This window comes from Callithrix jacchus, chromosome 15 (assembly GCF_049354715.1).
Source record: "Callithrix jacchus isolate 240 chromosome 15, calJac240_pri, whole genome shotgun sequence".
Classification (NCBI taxonomy): Eukaryota; Metazoa; Chordata; class Mammalia; order Primates; family Cebidae; genus Callithrix; species Callithrix jacchus.
Genome location: NC_133516.1, coordinates 58,548,017 through 58,560,522, shown reverse-complemented (window position 1 = coordinate 58,560,522; position 12,506 = coordinate 58,548,017). Strand labels below are relative to the sequence as shown.

Here is a 12,506-nt window from a genome sequence, read left to right as displayed (position 1 = left end):
AGGATTAGAGTATGAACAAAAGAGTGAAAATAAAGCTGAGTTTGAAGTCTACATGATCTAGACAATCCATAGCGTTATAGTGTCACATTTCCACTGTGTTGAGTCTTCTAAACCTTATTTCTGATTCCCTCTCCAGTCATTTCCAGGAGCAATCACGTTGTCTCCCTTTTTTGTAGGAAATATGGAAATGACATAACATGTTTATAACAGCAGTGTACTCAGTCAATACAGGATGCACTGGAAATCCTTCCTGAATGTCAGAGGAGTATATACAGCATGTAGAATGTTTCCCTGAAATGGGTTATTAGAACCACTATTGTTTTCATTCGTTAGTGCCATTTAGTATAGAGAGTAGGTATTCAATTCATTGAAGTTGGTTTGGATTTTAACACAAACAAAGGTTGAAACTATTTTTATAGTATATTGGATACTTAAATGTAATAACTTATTTCATTTCAGATTTAATTCATAGTAGCAGGTAATAGCAGCTTATTTGTTGATAACTTAAAATGTTCTCTGCAGCATGCCAAATATTTTATGTACATCACACTCTATAGTTCTGATATTAGTGAAATGGAGATGTTAAAAGAAAGTTGTTCAAGTTTTCACTAAGAGGAGAGATTCAAATCACACCAAAGCCCATGCTGCTTAATATTAATGACCAAATATGGTCTGAAAAGTTTAGTGAATTGATAAAAAGATAAATAATATGTTAGACAGCAAATATAGACTTTTAATATTTCATAAATCATGAAACAAATAGCACCCTGCAAATATGTAAGAATTATTAATAAAACTGACTTAAAAACTCTTGAACTCACACACAAATGGCTGTGTATCTAATTCACTTAATCAGTGGAAACAAAAATCTCATAGTATGTTTAATCCTCAATCTCTTCTTTGGGGAGGAGGACATAAATCTTGTCTGTCACCAAATTAAGGAACCCATTAAGACCGTATGCCAAGACTGGTATCTCTGGTTAATTCAGATGTATTTTGGCCAGGCAGCTGTGAACAGGGGTGCTGCAAATAATATTTGCTGTTCCTTATTTGTTTTGCTTCACAAAAGCACAGTCAGATCATGTGGCAATAAGGCTCATTAATTTGCATTGCGTGCCTGACACACTGTTTAGGGAAGGAGCAAGTTCTGAACTGTGAAAGCCATCGTCCATCTGCTGCTGACTACATGGGGTATTTAAAGAGTTTTAAAATACTTCAGACATGAAAATGACAAAATCCCATATTGAGGACTGTATGATTTGAGGGTTGTAAGAATAGTTCACATATTTTCAACACATTTAAGAGGTTGCGCCATGTTAAGAAGATAAAACTCACTTGAGCATTTCTCACATTTAGCTCTATAGGACAACAAATCTGATTGGCTTGGAGCCAGGGAAGGATGACAGCAGGAACAGATTCCTCAAGGCTGTTTGTAGAGGAGAGGGGTGGTAGCATAGCATTGTAAGGGCTGGGTCACTAACCTTACCTTCTCCCAGACTGCTTTCTCCAGACTGCTTTCTCCAATCCTAAGAAGCGAGGCCACTGACTGAAACAGGCTCACTCTACAGAAAAGTCAACCTGTAAAATCTTTCTAAACACTGGTTCATATAGAATTATTTTCATAGCTGCAGAGAAAATTGGCAAAAAATAATATATTGACCAAAGTGTAGGAAACCTGATCAAATAATTATGTTCCCAGATTGTTTTATTATAAAAATAAGGCCACATACATTGCAATCAATTTGTAATAATTACCTGAGATTTGTTTATGCAACAGTTCAAATGTTAAACTTTGCCATGAGCAATTGCTTACTATATACCAGAGTTGTTAGAAGATTATTTTAGGTGGGTACTCATTTCCCTTCATTTATTTTTCTTTGCTATAAAGTACTTTGTCTGCCATTATTATGACTGAACCTTCTGAAAAGTGAGCTGGGAAGAACATCATGTATATTGAAATAATATTGAGTAAAAATATTTCTTGTTCCAACTTAACTCAGAGATAAAAGCACATCATGCTTTGGAATAGTTTGTATTTTTAAAGAATCCCAACTATAAATAAATAATTATATTTTATTTTGCAGTAGAGTGGAAATTTTAAATACTGAAGTAATTACCTGGACCACATAAAAGGGTATATGTCAGCTATAAACTATGAACCAATTTTGTATTCATTATCACCGGAGAATTATTTATACTCTCCATGTAAGTCACTTAAAAGACACAGCAATTACAACTCCCCAGATTAATGCGGCACCTATAAATGCATGTAATCATGTGCGAACTGTAAAATTCAAAACTGTTTAAAATTGTTTTATTAATGTACCATAGATATTTACAAGATTTTAATAATATACATTTTTTTCTTTCCAAACAAGTCTGTATTAAGAATGTGTCTTGTGTCAGAGACTGGAGAGCATATTTACAGAATGTTTTGCTTTCAAAAAACTCTCAAATATTTATGGTTTTATTCATCGGATAAGTGGCTGAATAGCAAAAGAGTAAAAAGTCACAATGACAATTGACAGAAAATGCATGCTAGGTTCTAAGACTTGAATTCCTCTGGAACTCAAACCTGCAAAATATAAAAATAAGACAAAAATTTCTTGAGATAAAGTATTGCCTGCTAGATTAATTTTTCAAAACCCCAAATTTATACTAACATTTCTCTTCTAGTAACACGTTTTATTATACTCGTTATATTCACATTACATTTAATTTTAGCAAGTGCCTTACCCTTTCTTTGTCCTAGGATGCCTGCTTTAGGTATAAAAATGCAAAAGAAAAATCCCCAAATTGGCAAAGTCTGCCTAAAGGATTGGCCAACATTGGATGCTAATGACTTGCACTCGATCACAGCTTCAGACAGATGAGTAAGTGATTCTTCTAATGCAAAAATAATACATTATTATTGCATGCTAACCCTGACTGACTGATGTTGGTAGGACTTGAAAGTTGTTCCTTATGAATGCCACACTTGATTAGTGATGTCTGCCATGAACATGGGAAAGAGTATGTTTGCATGTGCTTCACATTTGCCATCCCTGCTGTAAAAAACCTGAAAGAATCTATGAAAAAATTTTCTGATTTTTGTGCCAATAGAATGAGTGATAGAATTATGCTCTACTGACACAAAGTTGTTTTTTTTTTAATTTTCCTTTTATTTTTATTTTTTTGGTTTTCAAGAGAGGAAACATAAAACCATTTAATATATAAGCATATTACAATTTTGGAGAATAACCTTAAAAAAATTGGCTCATCACCTTTTGCTCACAATTAAAAATGTATCTTATCACTCAACATTTAAACCACAACTGGTTTCATGGAGCTGAATTCATGCTGCAGGTTTCATGGAGCTGAATTTCATGCTGCAGCTGTCTCAGTTCAAAATCTACTACAAGGGTGACTTAACTTACTTGACATTTTTGGAATCCTAATTTCCTCACTGCTGCTTCCATCCCCACCATCACTGACTGTTCTTATTTCAATTAAGTAGTCTTCTTCAAATGGTACCAGAAGCTCAGCTGATGTATTGTTTGTTTCCAAAATATGAGTCTTACTCTGTCTGTTTTGCCGGTACAGAATCTGAATAAAATGAAGTATCAAGTTAACATGGACATGTTGCTTCTCTAAGGTTCACAGAACTGTTCTGGAACACCGTAAGACATAAGACACATCATCGTAAATGTTGTACTCCTCAGATGGAAACATCCAGGTGATGCCTTTCCTTTAAACTCAGTTGCTCCTGTTAAGAAAAAATTTTGTTTTTTTTTGTTTTTTGGTTTTTGTTTGGCCAATGCCTCTGGAAGGGGAGTAGATTTCTCTCTATTAGTTAAATAGCTTGACGCTATTATCACTGGAGCTTGCTGTGAAAACTCACTGTTTAGTTTGGATCCATTTCAAATGTTGAATATATGTCTGCCAAGAGATAATACCCATTATCACTGATGGAAATGATTTGCTCTGGGTATTTGACTACACTCTTTTTAGATGCCTTTTATGTTGTTAAAAGATTACATCATACTATAGCCTAAGTTCTAAAAACTCTATTTAGATATATTCTTTGGTCTTATTCTCATCACATCTACTACCCACATATGCCATCAGATGATGGCAAGGGGTGTCACTTGAAGAAAAAATGTTACATCCTATGGAATTTTATTTTTAATGTTTCCCAATACACTACTGGACATTAGAATATAAAACCTCTTTAATGCAAGATTAGAAACCAAAAATGGTATTTTCAAAATAATCTTGAAAAAGATTCCAATGTTTCCATATGGATACAATTTGTTTTCTATTTGGGCGTCATATGTCTCATTCCTTAGTAACTTGATTGGTATGATTAAAAGAAAAACTAAATACTCACCTTGTACCCCAAAACTTCAGACTCATTTTCCATGGTTTTTACGTGCTCCCAGTTCAAACATAATTTAGAGTTGGTCAGCTTCCAAGCAATGTTTGCTGGTGGTTGACTTGGAGCTTTAAAGAGACAATCAAAGATCCAAATGAATATTAATTAGCTCATGATCACTGTATGATTTGTCAACATGAAAAGAAAAAAGTAAGTCTTCCATGATTTGCATAGAAGGAGATAAAATGTTTTCAGTGTCATCTGAAATATATTAATTCTAATCACAGTAAGCAAATTTATTCGCATCTGGTCATTTGGGAATGCCTTTGTGACAGACTTATGAATTAATAATGGCTTGCTCCATGACCAGTATTAATTTATTAATCATTGCTGTTGAGTTTGCTTACTTTATCATATATAAACAGACAGACAGTCTCTTTATCTAGGATTCCATTTGGCCATCAATCAATGAGCATGTTTGGTAAATTCAAGTTGCAAACATTTTATATATCAACACAGAAATGTTCATTCTTAAAATTCTTTATTTTTTAACATTGTATTAGTTAAGTTTCTAATTGTTTCAAAACTAACTCAAGATATTTTAAGCAAAATATTTGTAGTAAATTATTATGGATATTTCTTATAACTCATGGCAGATTGCAGCAGAGTCTGAGGAGAGACAAAAAATGTCACAAAGCCAAGTTCTTCACTCTGCTTATCAAAGCAGGGTCTGCAGCATGCTCATCTTGCTAGAAAGCACCCCTTTGTCATTCTCACTGTACATGGCAGAAATCATGACTGTTCACCACGCCTGAAATTTGAAACCTCCTCTGTTCAGCAATAGTCAAGTTAGAATTCCCCCAAGAAAGCTGATGATTAACTTCATTTGGTCATATGTCTATCTTACCATAATTAACTTGTCTGGACAATGTGAAAGATGCATGCCATTTAAAATAAACGGAGCTTTTGGGAACCCAGAAAAGGGAAAACTCATCACAAATTCATTGATCATCCCAAAGGGTGTCAACTTCAAATCTAAACTGTGACTTTTAGTTTTCTGAAATTAATGTTGTTTGGGTGAGAGTTGATGGAAGATAAGAAATGAAAGATTTAGAATCAGGCCTCTAAAATAATGGATGTAGTCCAACTAGAGAATTTTACACACTAGAATCCAGCTTGGGAAGTCACTTTCCAAAAGCATGCAGCTAATGAATCTTGGTCTGTTGCTTTCCTGTGTAGTGTTTCTCCAAAAAAACTTGCTGCTTTTGAAAGATTTGAGCCCACATGACTATTCTTTAAATTTAAGAAGCTGGAAAGCTTTAAAATAATTCATCTGGAAAGCAGAAGCAAAGATAAAACTGCCCAAAAAGATGTATTTGGCATCTTTTTTGAATTTGTGAGGCTGAATGAGCATAATATTTAATTCATTATAACACTGATAGAAATGGAAACTATTACTTTCAGAGTTTTGACTCAACTGCTGTTTAATCTCCTACATGTCACTGGAAGAGTCACATATTGCTGAATCCAGGTGTCTCAATTATATTACCATGCATTCTCTCTCCACCCCAAATACACTGGGATATCACTATTGTTTACTCAGCCACTTACAGTACAGTTGGAATGTGTTAGAGAAATGTTTCCCTGTATGCTCACATGAGGCTCAGTTCATATTTCATTACAGAGTTATCACATTGGATTATATTTATTATTGGTGATATGTTTCTTTAAATTTCTTGAGGGCATGTGCCTTATTCAGCTCTATATTACTAACCGCTAGCACAGTGCCTGGCATATAGGAGACATACAATTCATGTATGTTGAATAAATAACTGTACAGTAAGATGGCTAAAGAAAACTGCTCAGGTTCCTGTAGTGATCTTCTCAGGCTGTACTGATTATACACTGGACTCTGGGCAGATCCATAGGTGACAAAATACAGCCAATGCATTCATTATGTTGTCCTATGATCAAGGCCAATTGCCATGGTCACTCTCATAGCAATCCATACCTATTTATAAGATGGACAGGCCAATTGGATTGACCATGTCCTGGTACATTTCTTGAATATATAAACCCTTAATTAAAGACCCGAAAGCTTTTAGCTTAGTAAGCATTCAATACATTGCTTGTCAACGTACAAAGTACTTGTCAACTATAATGCTTATCAACGTATTTATTTCTAAAGGTCTGAATGGCAACCATAATGACTGTGTAACTTCCTCAACTTATCCTCCAGTGACCTTTTTAAATGTTTTTCTCATCTATAAAAGAGATAATATAAAAATTCTCACAGGATATTGCAATTGTAATATCTAGTATGCTCTAGATACCTTTCTTTTTATCTTTGTTCTTTAAAACTCAGCACCAACATTACCATCATACAATCAACACAGAGAAAATATAAATTCACTATTTCAGTGTCATTGGCAGTGTGGATTCTGAATGTTTTATGTATTTCTGTATGTTTTGTTTGTTTGTTTTAGGAAAACGTATTGTTTTCAACACTATAAATCCATTGAAAAAAATCAACATACTAGGAGACAGAACTGATTCATTCCAGCTACATAAAGGAGCAGTTTGTGATGTTGTCATTTACATGTTTTGATGTAAATGACATTTTGTCATTTACATGTTTGCATTTGTTTGCTCATCTACCAAAACAAAAACACAACATTCCCTTGGCATAAAATAAGAAGAGTTGCATCCTGAATGAGTACCTTGTTATGAATAGCCAATTATACCGATTATTTAGAATGCTTTACTTGTCTTGCTTTCTGGGAGATAAAAAGACTTGGGCTTTGATGTCAGAGAGTCTTGAATTTGTATCCAGTCCCTTCCAAGAGCTGGATTTTCCCATTATAAAATGAAACCAATAATTCCTACTTTATGAGATACGAAATAAAATATGAAACATTACTCATTTGGTTAGTGGTACATATTAAAAAGCTCTGTAGCTATTAATTCTCTTTCTGAGAGTAGCAGTTCTCCACTGTGGTGTTACAACATAATCAATTTCTCAATTGTGTTCGAAATGGTTTGTTACTAATAATACAATTCTGAAGTTTGCAAATCATTCACTTCTTAGATATAATTAGTGTACGTTCAAGTTTTCCCCTTAGTAATATTGCTCTTACTTGGATCCTTATATGGTTTTAGAAAGGGAGAAAAAAATGGGAGAGTCTAAGTTCATTATCTTTGAATATCTCTTAGTACATCCTTTCTTATCTTTATCCATGGATGTTTCTCCAATGTCATTCCCTCATGTATGATATTGAAAACTAAAGCTTCTGAAAGCTGCTTTAGAAGGCCATCACCTTAATATGAGCACTGTTAACAGTTCTGGTTTGATGTTGTTGATTAAACTGGATTGCAGAAATCTATAATAAAATTAAAATTTCTATCACCTTGACAAACCAAAACACTGTCACATGGATAGCACAAAACAGATATCACGATGTTTGTACCAAGTCTGTCAATGGTTAACTCAACAAACAAGCCCTTTTCTGATTTTTAAAATCTCTCAGGCAATTTCCAAAGACTAAATCATTTTCTATTAATCAAATGACAGAGCAACATTAAACTAGTCCGTCACAGCTCTAATGGTTTCCCTATAATCAATTTTTCTGTAGATGGCATTTATATTCAACTGTAGTTCACACTGCGAACTCGATTCAAAAACAACTTCTTATGTTCCACTTCTAAGTAACAGCATGGGGTTGACATTTGAGCAAAAGAGAAAGAACATAAGTGCAAGATAAAATAAAAGCTTAATGCTTCCTTTATGTTTAAATATAGATTGATTGCATATTTGTGGCAAGAAAGAATCCAGTACAAAGTGCTAGTCAGTCAACGTCAAGGGCCAAATTGAGCCAAAATTTGCAAACATTTTCAGTTACTGTGGCTGAAAACTTCTTTCTATATAAGTAGTGTTTTGTTTGTTTTACTTTTCTTTTCCTCTCGGAATTGACGTAAATATTTTTCTTTCTTTCCTTGTAAATCTAAATTCCATGTAAGTGATGTCTGTGTGGATCGCAGTATATTTGCAGTACCTCTCAGTTGTCTTTTGGAAATCCATCATTTCCACTAGGCCCTGGGACTTACAGTTGAATCACTGATATTTGTTTAAAAAAGCAATAACACTGCCATCATCATCCTCAACAGTAACAATAACACTTACGAAGTTTGGCATATATTATTTCTTTTGTTTGGAAGTTCTTTCATCCTTAAATCCTCTTTATCTTTAATTTTGTATACATGGCCTATCCTATATAGATGCTCCGTCTTATATATATCTTAGTCTCTCACTGATTTTCTTCATTGTAATTTCATAATTTATAATTATTTTATTCATTTGTCTTTTTTGTCTTGTTTTAGGCTGCCTCTTCTCTAAAAGAGAAATTGCCTGTTGGCAAACATCTTGCTTGTTTTAAGTGCTCTTAGGCCCTCAGCACCTAACTCTGGGCATGGCTCATGGGAGGCACCATCTTTTGAGTGAATGACTGAATGATCAAGTGAAAAAAATAAAAAAACAAAATGCCTCTGCTTTTTCTTTAGCTTATCCAATTAGAATAGACAGAGATTTTGGTAAATGTGAGCTCTGCTTGTTCAGACTTTCCAGTGGAAGATTAAATATCAGATTATAAACATAGACAGTGACAGTTTAAATGTATGACGAATGCAGAATTTTTGCAGTCACCATTATTGAGAGGTAATCTTGATGTCATCTTAAAGACATGGAAAATCAAAGTCATACAGAAGTAGCACCTGGAATCATGGTTATCATCAATGTTTCATTAATGTTGTTTCTCATACATGTTTGGATGTTCTTCTATGGCCCTTAAAGAAAAGAACATTTCTGCAACAAATTTATGAAGAGAAAGAAAGTAGCTATGTTTCCTTACTTAAAAAAATGCAAAGAAAGTGAAATTTCCTCTAAAAGAGAAGCATAATAACACATGTTACCATGCACTGAGCCTTCATGTATGACAGCCTCTGGGTCACCTTGGTGTATATTATATCCTTTAGTTCTCAGAGAAATAACTAGAGGTAAGTATCTTCATGTCTGTTCTTCAGATGAGAAAACGCATTCAGAGTTATCAGATAATTAGATCTGGCACACAGATAGTACATGGCTGAGCAGGGATCCATATCCACAGTTGTCTCACTCTGAAGTCCCATTCTAAGTTTTTCCAACACTGTCTCACAATGGGCCAAAGTTATTGGAAATCTTAGAAAAACACTAATACATTAAAGGGGAAATGTTGGAGGAAGTTATAGAGCAAAAGAAAAGAAAAAGACCATTTGACGATATATCGGGCTGGCAGGGGCACTACAAGCTGAGAGATTTCATGAAGCCAGGTAAGTGAATGTTAGACTTTAGAAGATCAGTAAGTCTGGGATGTCAGGGCTAGAAGAGGAATGATATAGAAAGGAGCTTTGAGACAGACTGTGAAAGATCTTGCTTGCCTTTTTCTTAGGCTTCATTCTCTGGAATAGAGGAGACAATGACATTTAAGTAAGAAAAGAGAAATGACAGCATTTGAGGAGGAAAAATTTCAAAGCAGTTTGAGGTTTAGATGGAAGATTTGAGAGTCAGGGATAGAGACTTTTCAGATGGTTAGAGAGGAAGATGATAAAGGAACACAGTAGTCATAGGATGAAGATATTTTATTCTCATCAGTCTAACAGAAGCTATGACAAAACCTTTCTAAGCATTTGTGTCCTCCTATCTAGAAATCAAAATACTAAACTCCTTGACTTACTGTAATTAAGTGAGATGTGGTATGATAAAGTTAATACAGGGCTGGGGACATAGAAGTACTCAATATTTTTAAATTGTGGTAAGCAAAATAAGGACACCCTCAAAATATGATCACATCCTAATTCCCAGTACCCATGAACACATTACTTTATATGGAAAAGGAGTTTGCAAATATGATTAAGGTAAGATTCTAGAGATGAGAAATTGTTCCTGGATGATTCAGATGGCTCCAGTGTCATCATGAGGGTCTTTACAAGGGAAAGAGGAAAGCTAGAGAGAGAGTTAGAGGAATTGTGATGACAAAAGCAGAGGGTCAGCGGCAGAGATGTAAAGGCACCCCATCGTTGCTGGCAATGAACATGGAGGAAGGGGTCACAAGCCCAAGAATGTGAGTTTCAGTTGAGAAAATGCATTCAGAGTTATCAAATAACTAGATCTGGCACACAGATAGTACATAGCTAAGCAGGGATCCATATCCATAATTCTCTCACTCTGAAGTCCCATTCTAAGTTTTTCCAACACTGTCTCACAATGGGCCACAGTTATTGGAACTCTTAGAAAGGCCTGAAAACAGGAAACAAATTCTCCTTTGGAGCTTCCAAAGCTAGTGCAGCCCTTGCACATGTCTGGATTTCCACCCAGTCAAACCCCTTTCTAACTCCTGACCTCCAAAATGTTTGATAACCAGCTTGTATTGTTTTAAAACACAAAGTTTGAAGCCATTAATAGAAAACTAGAAAAGTTACTGCTCTGTTTTCATAATGTCTGTGATATAGAATGTCGAAGTAATAAAATGAGACGTTGGATGGTATTTAAACACAACGGGATGGAGGCTTGTATAGTCTTATTCTCAGGTGCTTGTTGGCTATTTTGCTAGGGTCACTGAAGGATACAGGCTGGTAAGAGCCAAATTTAAGAACCACTGAAACTAGATATCCATAGAAAAAATTAGGAATTACAGAGTTTTTTTGTTTAATTTAGTTAAGTAAGTTGAATACTTAAAGAAACATGAATCTTCAGTTTAAATTTTCTGATTATTATTTCACTTTTCCTTAGCAGAGGCATTCTAACATTGTATCCTGGGTGAAATTACTCATTGTAACTTAAACTGTTTTCAAAAATTTATATCTCCTACTCTTTGCCAAATTGATCATGTGTTAACCATCAGACAAAGCAACAGTCGTTTTAGCATTTGATGTGAATTTCATTCCAACACGTTTGTAGAATCAGCTGGGCCAACTGAACAAATTTCGTGTCAAAAACAAGGAGTTTTTCTGCTTAGAAACAGAATAATTTAGTGCAAACTAACACATTTAATTTAGGTTGCATGAACAATGAAACTAGAAAATTTAGATGACAGAAAAATATTGATATTTTCTGAAATGTGTGTGTGTGCGTGAGCGGGTGTGTGTATATACACACACATATACACACACACATATATACATCTACACACAGAATATATATATACATACATACACACACACACATATATATACATCTACACACACAGAATATATATATACATACACACACACACACACACATATATATACATCTACACACACAGAATATATATATACATATACACACACAGAATATATACAGAGTGAGGTTAGAGATGCCTGCACCAGGTGCCCCATCACAGGTGCCCACAACCCGAGATGCAAGAGGAGTGGCTCCTGTGAGAAGCCCCTTCTTAGGCTCTGTCAATCCATCATGCAATCCGGCCTGGGGCTGCTCCTGGTGCTGAGCCTGCCTTTGCTGCCAGCCACCTGGGACCGAGTCTGGGGGAAAATATCAACCTTTCCTGCGAATGACAGTAGCAGTGTTTTACCTACACCCATCACCTCCGGCTCTAATGGACCCCTGTCTCAGTGGGGACATTGCTGCTATCATCGTGATCTTCTCTGTCCTGACCATCCTGCTCCTGGCTGTGGGGCTGGAACTATTAATGTGGAAACTTTGTGAGATGTGGCAGGTGGAGGACACCTACTAGCCCAGCGTGAGGAGCAGTTCTCCTATGCAGCAAAGGCCTAGGCCCTTCAGGACTCCAGTGAGACCCTGCAGGGCTGCCTGCACGTTTAGGTCCTTTCTTCTTCATCTGTCTCTCTTCATCTCTGTGTGATCTTGGGGAAAGGCAGTGCTCTCTCTGGGCAATCAGATCCACCTAGTACTTAAGAATAGCAGGGAAGAAAGTCCTTCAAAATCCACCCCTGAGGTCAAGGGAGGGTTGGGTTACTCACTTTTATATATTTATATAAAATTAGTAGTGAGATATGAATAATACATATATATATAATATAGAAAATCTCAATAAGAATTTTAAAACATATATATAATATGTATATGATATATATATATATCTTCCTGAAATAAATGATTAGT

The 12,506-nt window shown here is 35.2% G+C and overlaps 1 protein-coding gene across 15 annotated transcripts in view; it reads right to left on the bottom strand.

Annotated features, from left to right (window-relative positions):
* Window positions 1–2,298: 2,298 nt before the first annotated feature.
* CNTN6 (contactin 6) overlaps window positions 2,299–12,506 on the bottom strand; it is a 527,574-nt gene continuing 517,366 nt past the window's right edge. For all 15 annotated transcript variants that reach the window (XM_078350141.1, XM_078350142.1, XM_078350148.1 and 12 more), the window contains 3 exons: window positions 4,370–4,482; window positions 3,417–3,585; window positions 2,299–2,575 (listed from right to left, as the gene is read on the bottom strand). In XM_078350141.1, coding sequence (XP_078206267.1) covers window positions 2,472–2,575; window positions 3,417–3,585; window positions 4,370–4,482 — 386 coding nt within the window. In that variant the 3' untranslated portion in view covers window positions 2,299–2,471. The remainder of the gene's footprint in view (window positions 2,576–3,416; window positions 3,586–4,369; window positions 4,483–12,506) is intronic.